Raw genomic sequence first — 23,226 nt, forward strand, 5'->3', positions numbered from 1 at the left:
GGCAGGAATCTTTCTCTGATGTCTGGACCTGGTCCTGCCAATACCTATAGGGGCTACTGATGAACGCTACCAAGGCAAAAATTGGCCTGCCAGAGCAACCCATGGAGCCTCTTTAGACCTACTGCTTTGCTGCTGCCTCTTCTTCTTCTTTTTATTTTTCAAGACAGGGTTTCTCTGTGTAGCCCTAGCTGTCCTGGACTCACTAGACCAGGCTAGCCTTGAACTCACAGAGGTCCACCTGCCTCTGCCTCCCAAGTGCTGTGATTGAAGGCATGCACCACCAAGCTTGGCCTGCTTTTTGCTTCTTGACAAATATATTTTCCACACTACCAATTCCTGAAAATGTACTAACTGCCCAAAAGGCTAAGGAGCAAAGCATGATCCTTGACCATCATCCTAGAAAACAGGCATTTAGAACAACAGACAGTAGCCTGTGATTTGTAAAGCTGGGGCATGAAGATTGCCATGAGTTCAAGGCTACCATAAGAGATCCTGTCTCAAAAAAAAAAAAAAAAAAAAAAAAAAAAAAAAAAAAAAAAAAGAGGCAGTAACCAGCCCTCAATTTCATGTAGGAAATTATACCTAACAGTGGTTTGGCTTTTCATAGAATCCTTATAGTGCCCAGCCGCAAAAAGAGGTATAATTATTCTAAGGGAGAACTGATTCTCTGGCCAACAACATCAAAGTTATTTGAAAATAAAACAAGAGCTTTTCATTTTCCTGATCTTTAATTATAGAGTTTTCTGAGCAGGAGGCTAAGGTACACTTGTCAGAACACCAGAGTTGGCTCATTAGTTCTGCTTTTCTGAATGTAGGAATGTCAGCAAGGCAAGCAAGGTGAACAGTTTCACTTACTTTTGCCTACTGAGAACTGCAGGTCTGAAGGAACTCAAGAACCAATACAACTTTAAAATATTTTTATTTTACTATTTTATGTCTATGGGTGTGTTTGGCCTGGGTGTATGGGCATCATGTGCCTGCGAGGCCCACAAAAGCCAGAAGAGGGTGCTGGACCCCTTGGAGCTACAGTTACAGACAGTGTGAGCCAAAATGAGTGTGAGTGCTGGGACTCAAACCCAGGTCCTCTTGAAAAGCAGCCTCCTTGGCTGGAGAGATGGCTCAGCGGTTAGGAGCACTGACTGCTCTTCCAGAGGACCCGAGTGCAATTCCCAGCACCCACATGGCAGCTCACAACTGTCTGTACTCCTGTTCCAGGGGACCCGACACCCTCACATGCAGACAAACACCAATGTATATAAAATACATTGTTGTATTTTATATATATTGGTGTATTTGATATATATTGGTGTATTTTTTTTAAATAAAAAAAAAAGAAAAGCAGCTTTTTCTGATGTCAGAGGTCACCAGGAACACAGGTGGTACACAAACATACGTGCAAAAAAGCATTCATATACATAAAATAAAAAAATATAAAAATAGGGTGGTTTTTTTGTTTGTTTCTTAAAAATATTTAAAGGCTAAACTTGTATCTGCATGGTAGAACTCTTTCCTTGTGTGAAAGTGCCCCTTTCACCAGGACTAATTTAGTTAACTTTGTTGTCCAGGCAGATGTCTTTTCTCTCATCACTCCATGTGTGCCCCTCCTGTAGCATGTTCACTCGAAGGCCCTGACTTTCCAGGACAGAGGAGGACCATTTCTCAGTTCAAGCATACAAGTAGCTGACTCCCCTACTAGAACCTCCAAACCTGCTCTTAAGAAGTAGTGTGATGGCAGGCCATTTGGGGCTAAATAATGACTAGTTTCAATGACTTTTGCCGGGGTGGGGAGAACAACTTGAAGAGGTTACAATTCAGAATCAAATTCTGAAGCATAGCATGGTAGTATGGTAGTACACACCTATGATCCCAACATTTGGTAGGCTGAGACAGAAGGATCACAGTAACTTTGAGGCCAATGTAGACTACATAGTAAGTTTAAGGCCAGTTTACACTAAATGACAAGGCCTTGTCTCAGTTTTTTTTTTTTTTTTTTTTTTTAATAGGGGCTAGAGTGATATCTCAGGACTTAAGAGCACTTGTTGCTCTGGCAGAGGACCCACGTTTGGTTCCCAGCATCCACTTGGCAACCAGCAGCCATCTAATAACTCTAGTTCTAGAATCTACTAGATGAACTGACATCATCTTCTGGCCTCCAAAAGAACTGCACACTCATTGCACATACATACATGCCAGCAAAACTTCTTACATGTATGCAAACTAAATATAAGCTCTTTAAAACAAATGAAAAAATAAATCTGTAAAAAAGAAAAGAAAGTGAGCCAAAATAACAGCACACACACACACAAAGGCAGGCATAGTGTCACATATTTATAATCCTAGCACTTGGGAGGTGGAGACAGGCAGGAATAGAATTCAAAGACAACCTCAACTAAGTTCAAGGCCAGCCTGGGCTATAGAAGAATTGTCTCAAATGAATTTGAAAGAGCTGAAGACAGGGCTCAGTAGTTAAGAGCATCTGCTGCTCTTGTAGAGGGCGCGAGTTCTGTTTTCAGCATCTGAAGGAACTCTGCTCAGTACTGCTAACATGGCTCTGAGGCCTTGCCCTTCTCCCTCATGCCCTCTGCCTTGCTAAAAACTGTTAGACTACATTGCTAAAATTAACCACCAAGGTCCATTCCCTTATTTGGCCATTCCATCCTGCTGAGGCTGACTCCCAAGGTCCAGCTATCAAAGTATTGAAGTCCAGCAATCTAAAGCCCTTTTTTGCTCACCTAGTTAGCATGCCCAATTAAAATTACACACCTCATCCTAACACGGGTTCCCCCCCTTTACCTTTATAAACTACCATCGGCATATGGGTCAGGTCTGTCTCCTCTCTATCCAGAGGCAGCTCTTTACTCCTTCTCCAGGACAAATAACCTTTCCCCTCTCCCTTGTTGCTTTTCCCTTCCCCCTCATTCTCTATCTCCTGTCTTTGTCTCTTATTCCCTGCCCTTTGTCCCTCTGGGGCAAATAAATCTTCTTTGTGCTGAGAACTTGGTCTTGGGGTTCCTGAGCAGATAACTGTTCCCTTTCAGCATCCACATGGTGACCATTCATAACTGCATTTCCAGGGGATCTGCCCCCTTCTTATGGCCTCCTTGGGCCCTGCACTCACACGGCACACATGCGTGCAGGTAAATTCTTATACACATAAAAGAAATGAAATAAATCTTTAATTTTTTCCATTAAAAAAAAAGTCATGGCAGTTCTCATGTGTTCTAGTTAGGGTTAGTATTGCTGTAATGAAACATCATGCCCAAAAACAAGTTGGGGAGGAAAGGGTTTATTTGGCTTATATTTCCATATCAATATTCACTATCAAAGGAAGTCAGAACAGGGATTCAAACAGGACAAGAATCTGGAGACAGGAGCTGAAGCAGAGGCCCTGGAAGGTTGCTATGCTTACTGGCTTGCTCCCCATGGCTTGCTCAGCTTGCTTTCTTATAAAATCCAAGGCCACCGGCCCAGGGATGGTACCACCCCCATTGGCTGGGCCCTCCCCACCAATCATTAATTAAGAAAATGCCTTACAGTCAGATCTTTTTTGTATTGTGTTTTGAGACAGGGTTTCTCTGTGCAGCCCTGACTGACCTGGAACCCAGTCTGTAAACCAGGCTGACCTCAAACTCAAAGAGATCCACCTGCCTGTTTCCCTGAATGCTAGAATTACAGGTGTGCACCACCATGCCTGGCTTTTGACTGGGTTTTTTCCGGCTAAGTATCCTAGTCTGGTCTTGAACTCTGGATCCTTCTACCTCATCCTGTACAGGCCTCTGCTGCTATACTCAAATTGTTTCAGTTTAATCTTGTCAGTTTCGCCCCATCCTTGTCTTGTATGACATCGATGTTCTTTCCTCAGATTTCTGTACACTGCCAAAGAAGGGCTGGCTACATTACTCAGTTGCTCTGGATTGGAATACTGAGTTTATCAGCTAAAGTCAATCCAAAGCATGCATTTTTTACCAGAAAATTTGCCATCATTCTACAACTTGTTCTTATGAAATACTCATCTCTTTTTATGGCTAAAGAACAAAACAGGTGCCTCCCTAGAGCAATCACACCTGCTACTCCTCCCAGGGGAACAGATATCCAGGCTGAGGACTGTAATGGCAATCTCATTCTTCTGTCAAGGGTATTCTGGGGGTAAGAGTTCTCCTAGGCTTCCAGATCAGCCATCACCTGATAGGCTTAAATAAGTATATGAAGCCATTGGACATTTGGTTGTAACTTCTCCAAGGGCAAAGATGAATTTGTTAAACACACACAAACACACACACACACACACACACACACACAGAGCTAGGCATGGTGGTGCATGCCTTTAATCCCAGCATTCAGAATTCAGAAGGCAGAGGCAGGCATATCTCTGTGAGTTCCAGGCCAGCCTGGTGTACAGGACAGCCAAGGTTACACAGAGATACACTGTCTCAAAAAACAAAACAAACCAAGCCTCTGTAAACTTGTAACCACAGTAATATTGAGGCTGGAAATAGGGAAATCTACTGCGGCTTGGTGGGCACTTGCCCAGCTCCATGTTCCATGAGAGACCCTATCTAAAAAAAAAAATTAAGGCAGAAATTGATATAACAGGATACCCAAATTCTGTTCTGCACTCTGTGCACACAGTCCCCATTTATGCGTGCACACCACACACAAAAAAAGAAGAAAAAAGCAACAGAACTGATAATACATCCCTCACTACGGCCAAACAAACCCCACTTTATGCCAAGTTGTACAGTATTAACAAGAATGAGGTTAATTCCACCAACATAGAAAATTCTTTTAGTTGAAAAATAGCAAATAATATAATTGTGTATTTTGTTGTTCAGAAAATACATAAGCTACTTTTCTAGAGAAACATGTATGTGTAAAGCAGAACGAGCAGGAAAGTGATATATCATGCTACAGATGGGAGTAGGAGGTTGTGGTTGAGCTCAGGGGATTTTATTTATAAATCTTTCCAAGATTGTATATGTGTCATCTGGTGTAACTACACTGTATTAGGACTCTTTGTTTTTTGTTTTTTTTTTTTTTGTTTGTTTGTTTTTTTCTTTCCTTCTTTCTTTTCAGACAGGGTTTCTCTGTGTACCCAAACCAGGGTGGTCTTGAGCTCAGAGATCCACCCGCCTCTGCCTTCTGAGTGGTGGGCTTAAAGGAGTGCACCACCATGCTGGGCCTGCTGCTAATTTTTATATCACCTGAATACTAATTACTTTTCTTTCCCTTTTGTTTTTGAACGGTGCTGTTGATGGAATTCAGGCCGGGCAAGACCTGTATCAATCACTGAGCTACTTTCCCAGCCCTGAACCATTCCTGAAGACAGTACCAAAGGTTTCCCTAGGCACAGATACCAGATTGTTTTAGCTCTTAAACATCATGAAAACTGTAGAGAACAAGTAACAGTTCATTAAGCTCTGGCTTTGAAGAACCTGGCAGCACAGAACTGGCACCAGCTTCATCTTCCCAGAACCGAAGGAAAACAAACAAACAAAAAAAAAGCAGAATTAAAAAGATCTTCGGCGCTGGTTTCAATTTAGTGAGGAGAACCAATTTCCAAGCAAAGGTCTATATATTTCTAATTTATGTATCACCTGAATACTCATCTTTTGTTTGTTTGATGTTGTAAAATATGTGCATTCTTTAAAGAGTACAGCGGACAGTAACTTAATAGAAAGGGGTGTGAGGAGTGAAAAGAGCTGGGAAGATGGGTGCATCATTTAACTGCATGACGCAGAATTAAAGCCAATTTCTGTCACAGACATGGTTTCTCTCCGACCCATCAGCGAACATCGCTTTTGCGGTTTCCTCAACGTTGGAACAACCAGCGGTCCTCTGGTGTCTAGCCCAAGCCCAGGGCGATTTAGCGCCGCCAAACGCACGCGCCTATTCCGCGTCGCCGCAGCGAACGCAGCGCAGTTCCGTTCCTTCGCGCGGACGCCCCGGGTAACCGGAAGCAGCCCGAACACTTCGTAATCCACGAGCGCACCTGCTCCTCGCCGGGCCTCCGCGACGAAGCGTCTAGCACCGAGACTGGCAGAAGTCCCGCGAGGAGCAACCCGGCCGCGAACCGTGACGTGGCCCAATCTGCAGCCGGCTCCGGCGGTTTCGTCCCAACCGGTACTCCAGCGGTCCGGCGGCTTCGGGGGCGGAGCCGGGGAGGGGGCGGGCCTAAAACGTGGCCCAATGGAGACGCGCGCCGGGCCCTGGGGGCAGGGCCAGGTGTGCGGCGCAGGGCCGGGCAGCGGAGGCGCCAATGAGCGTGCGCCGCGTCCGGGGCCGGCTGGTGCGCGAGACGCCGCGGAGAGGTTGGTGGCTACAGTAACAGTTTGCAAACGGAGGGGAGTTGTGAAGGGCCTGGGGTTGGGGTCGTGCTGCTGGCGGTGTGGGCACATCCGCACCTCGTTGATCCCGGAGCGAGGGCCGCAGGAGCTGAAGGCCAAAGGGAGCGGGGGTGAGGATGGAGCAGCAGCCGGGCCGCGGCTCCTAGGGGAGGCAGCGTGCTAGCTTCGGGGGCGGGCCAGTAGCTAGAGCGAGGGCCGCACGGACACCGGTGTCTTCGGCCCTGCAATTCAGGCGCTGGGCTGCCCCCTTGCGCTCGGGGTGGGCAGGAATCCGTTTCCGGGAGTGGGATCTTCCACCTTCATCAGGTGAGGTTTAGGTGAACACTCGCCCGCCGGGTAACCTTAGCCCGCACAGGGTCTGCGTAGGCAGCGGGGCCCAGGAGTAGGATGGGCAGAGAGGGTGGGCCGGACAATGCTCAGGGGATGCAGAGGAGAGGAAAGGCCCTTCTCTGCCAGCCATCCCCAACGTCACCATCTTCCAGTTCCTGTCCAGGCCCAGCCTGGCTTTTTCCACCACCGAGGAGCTCCAGGTGTGAGGTAGTTGAGCCGGTTTCGAGGGTCCCTGGCACCGCTCCAGGATGTCTGACAGTACAGTACAGTACTGTGGTGCGCCAGTTACTTGTCTGTGTGTGGACAGAAAAGAGGTCAAATCTCCTTCCTGTGTGTCTTTCTAAAGATGTGGTGGAGGGCCACTTGCCTAGGTCCAAATGTTGGACGCTTTGGGAGGATGTTTAGAGTGATTGAAACTTCTCGGGAAGGAAGGGAAACGGTACAGGCTGCTCTGCCTTAGCCAAAAGTGCAATAGATAAGAATAGATAAGAGCTTGTCTGTTCTGGGATGTGGTTCTGTTTCCTTCTTCACTCAGCATCCAGTTACAAGTGTTTTCCCTTCTCTGCCAGGGTCACAATGGCAGCCACGGTAAGAAGGCAGAGGCCAAGGAGGCCACTCTGTTGGGCCTTGGTGGCTATCCTTTTGGCAGACCTGTTGGCACTGAGCGGTATGTACCTGGTAGAGGGATCGAAGAGTAAATGTAAGAGTAGGAAGAGGGCACGAGTCGTCTGTTCAGTCTGTAGGTTTGCTGAATCTAGGCTTTTTTTCTTGGCCATCTTTCTCCATAGAAAGTAGGCTCCTTTAATTGGTTTAACCCAGGAAGGTGTGGGAAGCAGAGAAATAGCACATAAACCTACTTTCTGTCTTCTCTTCAGACACATTGGCTGTGATGTCTGTGGACCTGGGCAGTGAATCCATGAAGGTGGCTATTGTGAAGCCTGGCGTGCCCATGGAAATTGTATTGAACAAGTAAGGGTAGATGTGTGTCAGGGGTGTGTATGTAATTAGTAGTGCCCACAGAACAGACTCTGGTGGCTGGACCAGTGTGGGACCTGGAGGCTCCTAGGTTCATACTCTGCTGCAGGAAGCTAGACTAATGCTGCTTTTTCTTAGGGAGTCTCGGAGGAAAACCCCAGTGACTGTGACCTTGAAAGAAAACGAAAGGTTTTTAGGCGACAGTGCAGCAGGCATGGTGAGTAGCAGCCTCCTCACCAGATTGGTTCCCCCAGAGAATGGTCTCTTGTCTCTCTTGATGAAGTAGAGGCAAGCTAAGCTGGGTTTGGGCCTAAGAACCTGCCGGGTCCTTTCCTTTCAGGCCATCAAGAACCCAAAGGCTACACTCCGTTATTTCCAGCACCTCCTAGGAAAACAGGCGGATAACCCGCACGTGGCCCTTTATCGGTCTCGTTTCCCAGAACATGAGCTAAATATTGACCCAGAGAGGCAGACTGTGCGCTTCCAGATCAGCCCGTGAGTGTCCAGAGGGGAAGGTGGGCTCAGTCGCCCCACTGGGCTCCTTCCTGTGCTCATGATTATTGGTCTTGGTGTTTGCCTTCTCGTGTCTCAACTCCTCCTCTCCTCAGGCAGCTGCAGTTCTCTCCTGAGGAGGTGCTGGGCATGGTTCTGAACTACTCTCGTTCCTTGGCTGAAGATTTTGCAGGTGAGCAGCATCACCGTGTGGCCAGTGGCAGCAAGACTCCCTAAGATCTGCAGTGAGTGTAAAGCAGAGGCATTTCTATTTCTCATCAAAAATTGGGCCTACCTGAAGACATGTTTGATTGTCACTAACTTGGGCTGTGCTACTGGCATCTAGTGAGCACAGAATTAGGAGACTAGTGAACGCCTGTAATGTAAAGTGCCGGCCCAACAAGAGAGAATTAATTACCTGCCTCAGTGTCAGTGGTACTGAATTTGGAAACCTTGATCTGAGGTTTGGAGTTGGTGAGAGAGATCCTGATCTTTTGTCCACTGTAGAACAACCCATTAAGGATGCAGTGATCACCGTGCCGGCGTTTTTCAACCAGGCTGAGCGCCGAGCTGTTCTGCAGGCTGCTCGCATGGCTGGCCTCAAGGTGCTGCAGCTCATCAACGACAACACCGCCACAGCCCTCAGCTATGGTGTCTTCCGGCGGAAAGATATCAATTCCACTGCACAGGTGAGCCAGGGAGGCCTCCTGACCACCAGATACACAAGACTCCAAGTCTGAGGATATAGGGTTCTTGGCCCAATTTGCATCTTGTTTGCATGGCCATTTCTTGATAAGTGCAACAGTACCTTCCTTTCAGTCTCCATTGGAGTTGGTCAGCTTTATGGTAAAAGATGACAGCTTTTTGTTTTCAGGTGGGCAAGTGGACAGGCATCCTGTATTGACAAACCAACAATTACTCTGTTTTGTAGGGTGGGAGAGGTTGGAGAGGGTGAGACAAGATTTCCCTGTGTGGCCTGACTGTCTTGGTACTCACTTTGTAGACCAGGCTGGCCTCAAACTCAGAGGTCCACCTGCCTCTGCCTCCTGAGGGCTGGGATTAAAAGTGTGCATCGCTTGCCTAGCTTTGGCTTTCTATGTTTGATAAGATTCCCATGACAGTGCCCTTGGTATCTCCACAGAATATCATGTTCTATGACATGGGCTCGGGCAGCACTGTGTGCACCATTGTGACCTACCAAACAGTGAAGACTAAGGAGGCCGGGATGCAACCACAGCTGCAGGTCCGGGGTGTGGGGTAGGTTGCTGTGACCTCAGAGAAGGGTTTCTGCCTGGATTTCAGTTGCCTTTCTGATCCTTGAAGGAGCACTTTCTGGATACAGTATCATGTACTGTAGGGGCTGCTCCCAAAGAAGACATGAAAGCATGTGGGAGGGAGCAGCTTAGGAGATACAGATTGAGTCAGGTACAATTGATTCTTGGATTCTTGACATATTTAGGTTGTCTATATCATTGTCATTGTTTGTCCTTTTTTATTTTTAAGAATTATTTATTATGTATGCAGTGTTCTGCTTGCATGTTGAACGCCAGAAGAGGGTACCAGATCTCATTATAGATGGTGGTGAGCCACCTTATGATTGCTGGGAATTGAACTCAGGACCTCTGCAAGAGTAGGCAGTGCTCTTACTCTGAGCCATCTCTCCAGCCTGTTTGTCTGTCTGTCTTCCCTGTTTTTTTTTTTTTTGTTGTTGTTTTTGTTTTTTTTTTTTTTTTTGGTTTGCTTTGGTTTTTTGGTGTTTCGACACAAGGTTTTTCTGTGTAGCCCTGGCTATCTTGGAACTTGCTCTGTAGACCAGGCTGGCATTGAACTCAGAGACCCACCTGCCCCTACCTTCTTGAGTGCTAGAATTTGCACTGAGGTTGAATCTAGGGTCTCATACATGCTGCACAAGAGCTTGCTACTGAACTATCTGTCCCTGGAACTTACTGTGTTGACCAGGTTGGTCAAAAACTTCTGGCAGTCCTATTTCTGCCTCCTGATCTAATGAATTTTAAAAACAAACCAAAAAAACCCTTCCTAAACAAGACATTGGGGTATATAACACTCAGGAGGTGGAGGCAGGAGGATCAGAAATTCGAAATCATTTTTAGCAGATGGAGTCTTAGTCCAACATAGACTACATGAGACCCCATATGGGGGGAAAACTCCTTAATTCTAGAACCTTCCCTTTTTAGTTTTCCATATTCAGCTGTTAAGGTACTGGTATGGGCTGGAGAAATGGCTTGGGGGTTAAGAGCACTGGCTGTTTTTCCAAAGGTCCTGAGTTTAATTGCCAGCAACCACATAGTGGCTCACAACCATCTATAATGCGATCTCGTGTTCTCTTCTGGCATGCAAGCACACATGCAGCCAGAATAATATATAAATAATACATTTAAAAAGCTTTTTTTAAAAAAAGATACTGGTGTAAGGACAGTGGCAGGACTTTGCATAGTATTCATGGACCCAGACTCAATCCATAGCACTAACAAAAAGATAAAGAAATGAATACCGATATGACAGTAATCCGTTTCCTTTTTATTATTATTTCATTTATTTGTGTATGAGTGTTTTGTCTGCATGTGGCATGCATGCCAGAAGAGGGCATCAGATCCTGTTATAGATGGTTGTGAGCCATCATCTCATCCTTCGTAGCTTTTCCTTAGCTTTTCCGTAGCTACTTCCGACCTTGTGTCTTTAGCAGAGCTATTCCTTCTGCCGAGAATGTGCTTCACTCTTCTTCTGTAGCTAGTCAACTCCAGATCTTGAGCTTTCAGTTCCAGTGTGCTTCTTTGGGGGAGGTTCCTCTGGCTACCCCAAGTAGCACAGACTTTATGTGTGTATCCCCCTCGCCTTGTCTGCTTTTCTTTCAGTTTGAGACAGGGTCTCGCTGTTTAGACCTGGCTGGCCTGGGAGTCTATGTAGAGCAGACTAGCCTCAAACTCACAGAAATCCACCTGTTTCAGTCTCCCTAATGCTGGGTGCTTCTTTTTTATGGCATGTGTGTGATTTTACATTTAGGAGATTATTCGTCTATTAGATTATAAACTCCTTGACTACAGGAAACTGTCCCTTCTGCTGCTCCTCAGTGATACGCAGTGATAAGTGGATGAGTTACTATTCCTGCTGTACCTGCAGGCAGAGTGCTCTTGTCTCCTGTGCCAGTGGGAAGGCCATCTGTGTCCTCACACTATACCTGCTCCTTCTCTTGAACAGGTTTGACCGCACCCTTGGTGGGCTAGAGATGGAGCTTCGGCTGCGAGAACACCTGGCTAGACTCTTCAATGAGCAGCGCAAGGGCCAGAATGCCAAGGATGTTCAGGAAAACCCACGTGCCATGGCCAAACTGCTTCGGGAAGCCAATCGGCTTAAAACAGTCTTGAGTGCCAATGCTGATCACATGGCACAGGTGATGGAAGCCTGGTGGAGGGCAGGCTTGCGGCTTCCGAGGGTAGAGGGCCTTTTCTTCCTCCCAAAGTCCTGTTCCCTTGAACTCTGTCTTTTCTTGCCCAGAGAGCAGACCTGGTCAGAATGTCTTAACAGATACCTCTTCCCACAGATTGAGGGCTTGATGGATGATGTGGACTTCAAAGCAAAAGTTACTCGAGTGGAGTTCGAGGAGCTGTGTGCAGATTTGTTTGAGCGAGTGCCTGGGCCTGTGCAGCAGGCCCTCCAGAGTGCCGAGATGAACTTGGTGAGGGCATGAAGGAGACAGAAGTGCCTATGGGAGAGGATAGGACACCCACAAAGTATCAGAGGGAAAGGGCATTAACTCCTGCATCTCATCTTCCCCCTCTGCAGGATGAAATTGAGCAGGTGATCCTGGTGGGTGGGGCCACTCGCGTTCCCAAAGTTCAAGAGGTGCTGCTAAAGGCTGTAGGCAAGTGAGTATGGTGTGCGAGCTAGCCATGGAGCCCAGGCTGGGCAGCTAGCAACAGGAGTGAGAGGAGGGGAAGCTGCTCCCAGGTGGATAATGCTGAAGCTGTGTCTCCTAGGGAGGAGCTAGGAAAGAACATCAATGCAGACGAAGCAGCTGCCATGGGGGCTGTGTACCAGGCAGCGGCACTCAGCAAAGCCTTCAAAGTGAAGCCATTTGTTGTGCGTGATGCCGTCGTCTACCCCATCCTGGTAAGCTTGATCTGGTGACATGCTCCGTTTGTTTCTCTAAGTGAGATAGATCGCTATTTACCTCAACCTGTCCCTTTTTCTGTATGCTAAGAAAGATCCTATTCTCTCCCATCTACCCACAGAACTTTCCCTAGTTCTCCAGTGCACCTTCTCTTTGCCTGTTGTGTAGGTGGAGTTCACAAGGGAGGTGGAGGAGGAGCCTGGGGTTCGAAGCCTGAAGCACAACAAACGTGTGCTCTTCTCCCGAATGGGGCCCTACCCTCAGCGCAAAGTCATCACCTTTAACCGTTACAGCCATGATTTCAACTTCCACATCAACTACGGTGACCTGGGCTTCCTGGGGCCTGAGGATCTTCGGTGAGGGGCGGGGGCAGGATGGCACCTCCAGGGAGTGGGAGGTGTGCCTGCCAGATGACCTGAGGATGGGAGGGGAGTGTGGGATTAGCAGGGCTGAAGGTGGGTTATGGTCAAGTTGTAAGCAGCCTGTCTTAGAGAGGGTCCGTTCTTCTGAGTGTCCTGTGTAGGGCCCCTGACATCTTAAGCCATGGGCCATGTGCTCTGGAGTTGGGGTTGGGCCAGGTGGGTCTCCTCAAACTTTTCTTTTCCTTCCCAACCAGGGTATTTGGCTCCCAGAATCTGACCACAGTGAAGCTAAAAGGTGTGGGAGAAAGCTTCAAGAAATACCCCGACTATGAGTCCAAAGGCATCAAGGCCCACTTCAACCTGGATGAGAGTGGGGTGCTCAGTTTAGACAGGGTGAGAGAAAAGGGAACCTTTTTCTGGGTAAGGGGTGACTCCTGGTCCCACTGGCCTCTCCCAGTGTGGGTTCTGCAGGATAGACACGAAGCGGTTTGAAAGCAGATCTGATGAGTTTTGGGCTTCAACACAGTGCCACGATGGGGCTGTTTGTGGCTAGCACGTGCTTATGCTCACTGTAACTTGCCTCCAGGGAAGTACCGAAATTTTTTGTTTTTTTAAAAACACACGTATGGATATATTTCTGTACACCATTTATGTGCCTGGTGCCCATGGAGGCTGAAAGAGGGTATTGAATCCCCTAGAACTGGAGTTACAAATGGATATGGATGCTGGACATTGAACCCAGGTCCTTACTCTCTCCACCCCCTTAAAAAATTTTGAGTAAGTGTGTATGGCGGTGGGGCACAAGCATGCCATAGCAGATGTAGACCTCAGAGAGTTGGTTTCTCCCTTCTGCCTTGGGCGAGATTAACATCTTTACCTGCTAAACCATCTTGCCATCCCAGAGAAACCCCTTTCTTTTTTAATTTAAAACGGAATGTGTATGGGTGGTTTGCCCGCACGTGTGTCTGATGTCCAAGGAAGCCAGAAGAAGATGTCAGATCATCTGAAACTGAGTTAGAGATGGTTGTGAGCCACTGTGTCAGTGCTGAGCATCATACCTGGGTTCTCTGGGAATCAGCCCATGCTTTTAGTGCTAGACCATCTCTTCAGCACTCAAATAAGCCCGTTTTCAAAAAGTAATTTTGCATCAGTATTTTCTGACACAATGGGAAACTGTGGTCTGTTGTATTACCAAGTGGAGACTTGGCGGACTCTAAGAGGAATAGGCCCTGTTCTGAGAGGGCTGTTACTTGAGGGGGGAAAGGGGGGTGTCCATCCAGGAGTCTCAAGAGAAGGAAGGTGAGAGAGTAGGCACTCAAAGCTGCAAGTCATTTTGCATTCCCAATGTATGCATAAGCAACACACTTATAGAACAAGGTGGATTACTATGATTCTTAATTTTGAATCTATTTCGAAATAGGTGGAGTCTGTATTTGAGACCCTGGTGGAGGACAGCCCAGAGGAAGAATCTACTCTTACCAGTAAGATGAATATGGGCTCCTCTGTACATGCAAGTGTGTATGAATAAGCAAGAGTAAACTTAACGTGTGTGCTTGGGGGAGGCAATGGCATTGTTCTGGGTCAGGAAGTGGAGTTACTTGATTCAATCTTGAACCTCTTCTGCTTCCTTCTTCCTAGAACTTGGCAACACCATTTCTAGCCTGTTTGGAGGTGGTACCTCATCAGATGCCAAAGAGAATGGTACTGATGCTGTACAGGTAAGGACAGAGAAGCGTGGAGAAAAGCAGGGGGCTGGGGTGATGGAGGCAGAAGCAGAACCTAGTGGGCCTCCCAGTTGCCTGGACTTTAATCAGCCTCACTGGTGCTCATCTCTCAACTTATGACAGGTTGCCATATTCCTGCTCCATTAGACTTGAGCCACTACCAGAGCCTAAGGCTTATTTTCATTTCCATGCCTTTACCTTCCTTTTGTTCACCTATATCTCTGCAAATCCCCTATTTGCCCACAGGTATCATCTGTTTGACCCCAAGCTTATCCTGAGCAGTGTTCCCAGAGGAGCTGATGTGGTCCTAGGCTCAGCTAATGGTATATATAACCTCTGAGATTCCTGTCATTGTCTCCTAGGAAGAAGAAGAGAGCCCTGCTGAGGGGAGCAAGGATGAGCCTGGAGAGCAGGGGGATCTCAAGGAGGAAGCTGAAGCCCCGATGGAAGATACCACTCAGACACCACCCTCTGAGCCTACTAAGGGTGATGCCGCCCCTGAGGGAGAGAAACCTGATGAAAAAGAAAGTGGGGACAAGCCTGAGGCACAGGTGAGCTACCTCTCGAGGAAGATAGTGCTATCCGGGGGCTAGTGTGTGCGTGGATGCTGTTTTGTTCGCACCTTATGGAGGAGGAGGAGGCAGCTAACATCACTGCTCTTTCTACTCCAGAAGCCCAGTGAGAAGGGACAAGCAGGGCCTGAGGGCATCCCTCCAGCTCCTGAGGAAGCAAAAAAGCAGAAACCTGCCCGGAAGCAGAAAATGGTAGAGGAAATAGGTGTGGAGCTGACTGTCTTGGACCTGCCAGACTTGCCAGAGGATGAACTGGCTCGTTCTGTGCAGAAGTAAGTGCTGGGCATCTGTGGAAGATGGGCACGGTGGAAAGGTGATGCTGAAGGGGCCGGGTTCCACCACTCCTCATCCCTGCCTTTTGCTCATCCTACAGACTTGAGGACTTGACCCTGCGGGACCTAGAAAAGCAAGAGAGGGAGAAAGCTGCGAACAGCTTGGAAGCTTTTATCTTTGAAACCCAGGTTAGTGGGCACTCCCTGCCCCCGAAACTTGTGCTTAGGGCCATGTGACTCTGATCCATTCCCCAGAGCTCACTGTATGTGTGGATTTGTGTCCTTTACAGGACAAGCTCTACCAACCTGAATACCAGGAAGTGTCTACTGAGGAACAGCGAGAGGAGATCTCTGGGAAACTCAGCGCCGCTTCTACCTGGCTGGAGGATGAGGGATTCGGAGCTACCACTGTGGTGAGGGCCTTCTAGGATGCTGTAGGCAGATAGATAGGAGTGCTGGCCTGCCCTCCTCGGGTTAAGAGTGAGAAGAGCTGGGGTTTCAGGCCATGAAGCAAGATTCAGGGCTGGGGCCAGGACACTCCTGCTACCCTTCAACCTTCTTTCTCCTCCTCTTCATTCATCAGATGTTAAAGGAGAAGCTGACTGAGTTGAGAAAGCTGTGCCAAGGGCTGTTTTTTCGGGTAGAAGAGCGCAAGAAATGGCCAGAACGGCTTTCAGCTCTGGATAATCTCCTCAACCACTCCAGCATTTTCCTCAAGTGAGTGTTTTTGTGCACCGTTTCTGCTTGGTAGAGTCCTGCTGAGACCATGATTCCCCTTTCTGTCAACTTGCTGTTCTTTTGCCCTAGGCTGATCTTTTCTTTGCCTTCTAGGGGTGCTCGGCTCATCCCAGAGATGGACCAGATCTTCACTGAGGTGGAGTTGACAACGCTAGAGAAAGTCATCAATGACACTTGGGTAATCTCTTTTAATATGTAACTGAACCCTTTAGCTGATACCCTGGGATTGTAAGGATGGCAGAGTGATTTGCAGTCAATAGGAGCTTCCTTAACTGGCTGAGAGTGACACCTGCCACATCCATCTTCTGAGTCTTCCCTGGCCTCGTCCACAGGCCTGGAAGAATGCGACTCTGGCTGAGCAGGCCAAGCTTCCTGCCACAGAGAAGCCTGTACTGCTTTCCAAAGACATTGAGGCCAAGATGATGGCCCTGGACCGTGAGGTGCAGTATCTGCTCAATAAAGCCAAGTTTACCAAACCCCGGCCACGGCCCAAGGACAAGAATGGCAACCGGACAGAACCTCCCCTCAATGCCAGTGCTGGTGACCAAGGGGAGAAAGTCATTCCACCTGCAGGTGAGGAGAGAGGTGCTTGGCTCCAGTTACTGTGGGCACGGAGAAGTCCACCTACCTCTCCCTGCCAGGGCTGCATCTAACTCTTGGTTTCCCTCTAGGTCAGACCGAAGAGGCAAAGCCCATTTTAGAACCTGACAAAGAAAAGACTGGTGAGTTGGGGAAACTGGTCAGGAATGGGACATTTCATTTGTGTGGGGGCAGACAAACTGGCAAGCATGACCTATGTCTGGTCAGCCCATGAATTGTGGGTGGCCTTTCATTTTTAAAAGCATTTTTCTTTGGGAGAGAAAAAAAAAGTCAAGGACAGCTAGGGGAGATGGCTTAGTAGGTAAAGTGCTTAGTTACATAGTGTGAGGATTGGAGTTCCAATCCCCAGCACCCATGTAAATGCCAGGCAGGCCTACTGTCCACTTAATAGCCCAGTGTGTTAGAGCAGGTTGGTCTAGATTAGTCACCAGATTCAAGTGAGAGACCTTCCCTCAATATAGAAGGAAGGAAGCAACAAGGAGAAACCAAATCAGCCTCTGGTGCATGTTTATGGGCAAACTTTTTTTTTTTTTAACAGGTTTTTTTCTGTGCATAACCCTGGCTGTCCTGGAACTTGCTCTGTAGACCAGGCTAGCCTTAAACACAGATCTACCTGCCTCTTCCTCCTGAGTGTTGGAATTAAAGGTGTGAACCACCTGGCAACACTTGTTGTTGTTTTGTTTTTAAAGCAAAGATTTGCTGTGTATGGTGGCCCGTGCCTTAGTCCCAGCCCAAGAGGCAGGTGGATCTCTGAGTTTGAGGCCAGCCTGGTCTACAGAGCAAGTTCTAGGACAGCCAAAAGGAAGAAAAGAAAAACAAAAACAAAACAAGGCAGGGCTGGAGAAATGGTTCAGCTGTTAAAAACATTTAACAACCAAGTATAACTCTAATTTTAAGGGATCCAGTATTTTCCTTCTGACCTCTGCAGGCATCAGTCAGAGATGGTGTACACATTTGTACATATATATAAGGAAAACACTCATAAAATGAATATATATATATATATATATATATATGTATCCTTTTTTCTTTTTTCGAGACAGACTTTCTTTGTGTAGTCCTGGACTAGGCTGAAAAATTTTAAATTTGTGGGAGAAACCTGGAGAGATGCACAGTAACCCTATTTCCAGAGGATCTGATGCCCTCTTGTGGCCTCTGAGGCACATATATAGTGCACAGTCATACATGCAGGGAAAACACCCACAAACATTAAATAAAAACTTAAAAGGGAAGAAAAGCAGAGACCCCAAAAGTGGCATGCATTTGTAATATTTTCCAACTGGATTTGAAGCCTCTCTATTAGCTTCTCCCTTCTTTAGTGACTGGCCTTTTCCTTCTAAAATGCAGATACGGAGCCAATGGACTCTGAGCCTCTGGAATTAGGAGGTCCTGGAGCAGGTAAGGGGGAAGCTGGGGGTGTTGGGTACCTTTGTAGGGTTGGAGGGGAAGAACAGGCTGTTGACCCTTATACCACCACCCCCTTCTCACCACCCAACAGAATCTGAAGAGAAAGAGCAGGCAGCCGGACAGAAGCGGCCTCTGAAGAATGATGAACTATAACCCTGCCTCCTGTCTCCCCACTTGCCTCCAGCCCCTTCTCCTACCACCTCTATTTATTACACGCCAGGGTTGGATCGGGGTTAGTGCCCTTAGGGGCTCAAGTTCCTTTGCTCAGCTGGGACAGGAGGTGGCTGCTCAACAGTCCTGGAATAGCTCCAGGGTGAAACCGGCTCTGGTTCTGTCCCCAGCCCCACCCTCTGGTCTCCGACTCTCTGGTCCTGTGTTTAAGGGAAATCACTATTTTGTCTTAATTCTTTGCCTGTGGGTGAGAGAAGGCTGCCAGTAGATGTTGGAGACCTGGTAGCAGGAAGGATGTCATTGGACACAAGAGAGTACCCAGTCTTCTGAGCATCCCTTTAGCCTTTCCTCCTCAATCAGTTTCCTGTGTGGGCCAGTGTCCCCAGAGCCTCAGTCATCACTTGGTTTCTGAGAGCCTCTTTTCTCTCCTGTATCTTCTTTTCCTTGCTCTTCCTCCTTGGCTCTTCTTTCTGTCCTTGCCTTCCCAGTACAGATTGGGCTATGGTCTTGCCCAGAGCCTTTATCTGGACTGTCTAGAATATGTTCCCACAGTTCATGCGACCCCTGGTGGCCAGAGCAAACAAGAAGGGAAAGCCCCCAGCATGGCTTGTTGGGCTCAGGAAAGTACAAGTCTGTAGAGAGGTTTGCAAGGGTGTGGAGTCTACTGCAGGCACTCAGAATCCTTATCAGCCCCAGTCCCTGGGATACCTACCCCTTCATGCTCTTCCCTCTGGGCTGACCAAAAACGTGCTATCTACTGTGAGCCCCTTTTCCAAGACCCTGGGGACAGAAAAACCATGGTGTGAATGTAAAAATGCCACCTCACTGTCAGGCAGGTTTTGTGGGTAAAGAAGAGGAGTTAGGGTTCAACTTCCCAGTGTACTTTGCTAGGAAGGAGAGACCCTTGCCAGTTATAACTGCCTAGAGTGCCTGTCCTCCAGTATTGCACCTGTAGCAGGAGCTGGGGCCACTCCAGTTCCAGGGCAAAGCAAACCTGTTATGTCAGTCATTTTGTCTTTTCTAACCCCCACCCTCCCTCTTTCTTTTTTTTTTTTTTTTTTGCCACATTGGCAGAGGGACCTAAAGGTCCTACAGAGTCCTATGTGTTTGAGTTCTTTTATTAGCAGTTCAAGCTGGTTGGACAGGTTTGAATCAGATTGTACTTTGTTCCATTGTTAATTGAGAAACTGTTTCAATAAAATATTCTTTTCTATAGATTGTGTTTTGCTTCTTCTCCTCCTTTCTTTTGTTTGTTGTTTTTCAAACAGGTAATCTGTAGGTCCAGCTACCCTTTAACTCCTAACTGAAGTTGGCCTTGCTCTCCTGATCCTCCTCCTTCCACTTGTCCAATGCTGGAATTATAATTGTGAGTCACCAAGTGCAGTTTTTAGATTTTGGATTTTGCTTATATTAAAAATGTGGTTGGTTTCCTGGAAGAGAAGCAGTCATGTAGTGTGATGAAATGGATAGTTAACAAGACAGGTTGTGGTAGCGAATGCCTTTAATTCCAGCACTTGGGAGGCAGAAACAAGCTGATGTCTGAGTGCAAGGCCAGCCGTGTCTACAGAAGGAGTTTCAGGACAGCCAGGGCTACACAGAAACCCTGCCTTAACCAAAAAGGAAAAAAAAAAAGATGGGAAGTTAGCAATTTGTATGAGGAAAATCGTTTTTAAATGATTCTCTCATGAGAAATCCACAGGTGTTCTTAAGATTCATGTGTGGCTCTTACTGTCTTAAATCTGTATTGAAGCCTGAGTGCCCTGAGTTTAAGCCTAGCTTGGCCTGCATAGGCAGTTCCAGGCCAGCCAGAGCCACACCCTGAGACCAAAACAACAAGCTGGGAGGTGTTGGCACATGTGTTTAATCCCAGCAGAAGGAGGCAGAGGCAGTTTGAGATAGTTCAGCTTGTTTTTTAGAGCAAATTTCAAGACAGTCAAACTTGCACAGACCCTGTGGCAAAAAACAACCATGCTGGGGGATGGTTTTGGGCACTGTGCATTCAGGTGCTCATTTCTGTGCTGAGATCTGGTTGCAGTCTGGATTGTCATTGGGCACTGTCATTTCTATGAAGAATCTCCTGTTATCAATGTTGTGTAATAATTGTTCTCCATCATCTCTGTTCAATAAAGAAGCTGATCAGCCTGTAGCAGGGTGACCAAGGACAGGAGGCAGTCAGGGTCGGGAGGGGGTGGTGGATCTGAGGTAGGGACCAGAGATGGAGCCATGGAGAGGTTGCCATGAGGACAGGCAGATGGGGCAGAGGCAGCCAAGGCGAGACTAAGATGGCAAGTAAAAAAAGAGCATGTGGCTGGGAAGTAGCCGGGCTAGTATAGATGGCTTAGGATAGTTCAGTATCTGTCTAGCTGGAATGCTTTAGAGCGTATTAATACATCTAATAGGTCTCTGTGTCATGCTTAGGTTTCTAGTGGCACACCATGTCACCTGTGTGTGTGTGTGTGTGTGTGATTATGGTGGTGTGGCTGGATAGGATATTTTTATTTTTACAGCAATACAGCCCAAAACTGCAATTAAAGTTTAATGATGTAACAACTAGCTTCCATGTGGTTTGACAGTGGGCATGTTTATGTACATTTACTTAGGAAAGTTAGATAAACTTTACAGTGTGGACACAGACATGCCTAGGTTTCTAATGTGTTTAGTGTGGTTATGGTGTTGTGGTTGTAACGGAGAATATTTTTGTGAACTTTTGAAACTTTGGGGTGGGTTTGAAACTTCCCCAAATAAATAATAGATCTGTTAATCTAAGTAGTAATTACAGGGCTGATACACATACAGGGGAGAAACTTAATTGTTTCCCACATCACGCATCTGTTAAATAAAGAGACATTTTTGGGGTTTCCCTGTATATCTTTGGCTGTCCTGGAACTCATTTTGTAGCCCAGGCTGGCCTTGAACTCAGAGAGATCCATCTGCCTCTGCCTCCCGAGTATTGGGATTAAAAGGCACGTGCCACCACCACTGCCAGGCTTTGTTGGTTTTTTTTTATTATTATTTTAGATTCATCTTAATATATGGAATAAAAGCCAGGTTTTTGAATTTTTACTTATTTTATGTACACATATATATTAATGTGTGCATATCTCTATGTAGACCACGTGTTCACATGGTGCCTGTTGGAGCCGGAAGAGGTTCCTGGATCCCCTGGAGTTGGAATTACAGATGATTGTAAGCTACCCAGCTTGGGTGCACTGATCCACTCAGGTCCTCTCAGAGAAAATACTCCTAACCACTGAGCCATTCCCCAGCCCCAATTAACAGTTTCTTTTAATTGTCTGTGTCTGTGTCTATGTGATTGTATACATGTGTGCATACATGTATGCAGATGCCTGATGAGCTCAAAGGGTGGTTGTAAGCTATCCCATGTGAATGCCAGAAACTAAACAAACTCCGGCACTCCCCAATAGCAGTATGTGCTCTTAATTGTCAAGCCATCTCTGTCTTCCAAGCGCTGAGATTGACCTACTATGCCTAATATGTAGCCCTGGCTATCCAGGAACTTGCTTTCTAGACCAGGCTAGCCTCAAACTCAGATCCCCCTGCCTCTGCTTCCAGAGTGCTAGGATTAAAGGCTCTTTTTGAAGAAACTCAGTCCTTGGTTGGGTCATCTACCTGAGAGCACAGAGCCTGGTATACACCAGGCTTCACCTGGGTGGATACATGTTGAGTGAAAGAAGTTCAGCACCGGTAGAACCAATCCCATTTTATCTCCTCCTCCCCTCTTCCAGTATTCTAAAAGATCTTTGTTCTTCAATCTGGAGTACTTAAAAAAAAAAAACAACAAAAAAAAAACTTCGGGGCTGGAAAGATGGCTCAGTGGTTAAGAGCACTGTCTGCTCTTCCAAAAGACCTGGGTTCAATTCCCAGCACCCACATGGCAGTTCACAACTGTCTGTAATGCCCATTCCAAAGGATCTGACACCTTCACACTAATGCACATAGAATAAAGTTAAATAAATTAAAAAAAAAAAAAAAAACTTCAGCCATTTTCCTGTGGGATGGTGTGATAAGAGAAAATTCTGAGGTGTCCTAAATTCAACTATAAAAGCAGAAGGCAAGAGTAGAGAAGAGATAGATTAGTGGCTCTTGTTTGCATTAGACAGGATCTCACTATAGATAGATAGATAGATAGATAGATAGATAGATAGATAGATAGATAGATATAGATATAGATATAGATAGATCTGGCTGGCCTGAAACTCATTATGTTGAGGAGGCTGGCATTGAACATACAGAGATCTTGTAAGTACTGACTTCAAAGTGCTGTTGGGATTAATGGTTTTAGCCATACTACCTGTTTTTGTTGTGTTTCATGTAGCTTCAAGCTGGCCCCAAACCTGCTGTTCAGTTAAGGATGACCTTGAACTACTTTACAGGGATCTTACAGACTCTCCACCCATCACAACACTTTTTGCTTTGAGTTGTCTCACTATGCTTATTTGTATAGTTAACATAGACTCATATATTCAATGCAATTTATGATTTCTTTGTTGTTTTGGTTTGGTTTTTGACAGGGTCTCTCTGTGTAGCCCTTGCTGTCCTAGACCTCACTCTGTAGACCAGTGTGGCCTCTAACTCAGAGAACCACTGGCCTCTGCCTCCTACATGTTCGGAGTAAAAGCATATGCCACTACTACCTAACTTTATATTCCATTTTATATGAATTAAAACTCGCACTGAACAATGAGTTCTGGGTTTCAAAAGAGGATTTATTTTTGCACTTGGCTAACCTGCCTTTGTCCACCAGCTGAACAAACACACAGGCTATCATCATTTTTTTAAATTGATGTACATTCCCTTTACTTTTTTTTTGTCTCGACAGGATGTTGCCAAAATACGCATTCTTGTCTTGAATTCACCCTGTAGCTCAGGCAGGATGGAGCTGGTTAGGGTTAGGATTAAGGTGAACTTCCTGCTCAGGTAACAGACATCTCTGTAACCATAGGCACTTGGAGGCAGGAGGATCACCTAGAATTCTAGGCCCGCAGGGGCCATAACCTTGTTTCCACAAAGTAATGGCTCAAGGATTAGAATGTGATGTTGGGGATGATGCCTCAGTAGGTAAAATGTTTGAGCAGTACATTTCTTCCCT

At 46.8% G+C, this 23,226-nt stretch overlaps 1 protein-coding gene and 1 pseudogene across 3 annotated transcripts; one reads left to right on the forward strand and one right to left on the reverse strand.

Annotated features, from left to right (window-relative positions):
* Positions 1-6,216: 6,216 nt before the first annotated feature.
* Hyou1 (hypoxia up-regulated 1) lies at positions 6,217-19,331 on the forward strand. Of its 3 annotated transcripts, none has more exons than XM_021659369.2 (26): positions 6,217-6,308; positions 7,244-7,341; positions 7,550-7,643; positions 7,788-7,866; positions 7,990-8,144; positions 8,258-8,334; positions 8,649-8,830; positions 9,283-9,398; positions 11,358-11,550; positions 11,701-11,835; positions 11,943-12,025; positions 12,137-12,269; positions 12,439-12,626; positions 12,887-13,025; positions 14,053-14,113; positions 14,271-14,350; positions 14,719-14,907; positions 15,028-15,200; positions 15,302-15,389; positions 15,491-15,613; positions 15,784-15,917; positions 16,032-16,116; positions 16,271-16,511; positions 16,610-16,660; positions 17,886-17,936; positions 18,037-19,331. In XM_021659369.2, exons 2-26 carry the CDS (start codon positions 7,251-7,253, stop codon positions 18,096-18,098), a joined length of 3,003 nt encoding a protein of 1,000 aa, XP_021515044.1. In that variant the 5' UTR covers positions 6,217-6,308; positions 7,244-7,250; the 3' UTR covers positions 18,099-19,331. The 3 variants fall into 3 exon arrangements, with proteins under 3 accessions (XP_021515044.1, XP_021515046.1, XP_021515045.1); XM_021659371.2 differs by lacking the exon at positions 6,217-6,308 and adding an exon at positions 6,315-6,454; XM_021659370.2 differs by lacking the exon at positions 6,217-6,308 and adding an exon at positions 6,321-6,650.
* A 3,447-nt stretch (positions 19,332-22,778) lies between these two features.
* Positions 22,779-22,899, reverse strand: LOC132652036 (small nucleolar RNA SNORA40; annotated as a pseudogene).
* Positions 22,900-23,226: the final 327 nt, after the last annotated feature.

The sequence above is a fragment of the Meriones unguiculatus genome, chromosome 1 (genome assembly GCF_030254825.1).
Source record: "Meriones unguiculatus strain TT.TT164.6M chromosome 1, Bangor_MerUng_6.1, whole genome shotgun sequence".
NCBI lineage: Eukaryota > Metazoa > Chordata > Mammalia > Rodentia > Muridae > Meriones > Meriones unguiculatus.

What these genes read in the sequence shown, in the direction of transcription:
- Hyou1 (XM_021659369.2), top strand. Translation starts at nt 7,251, where the DNA reads ATGGCAGCCACGGTAAGAAGGCAGAGGCCAAGGAGGCCACTCTGTTGG. An exon ending in CACTCCAGCATTTTCCTCAA is followed by an intron (nt 15,918 to 16,031) that starts GTGAGTGTTTTT and finishes TTTGCCTTCTAG; the next exon opens with GGGTGCTCGGCTCATCCCAG. An exon ending in ATTAGGAGGTCCTGGAGCAG is followed by an intron (nt 17,937 to 18,036) that starts GTAAGGGGGAAG and finishes ACCACCCAACAG; the next exon opens with AATCTGAAGAGAAAGAGCAG.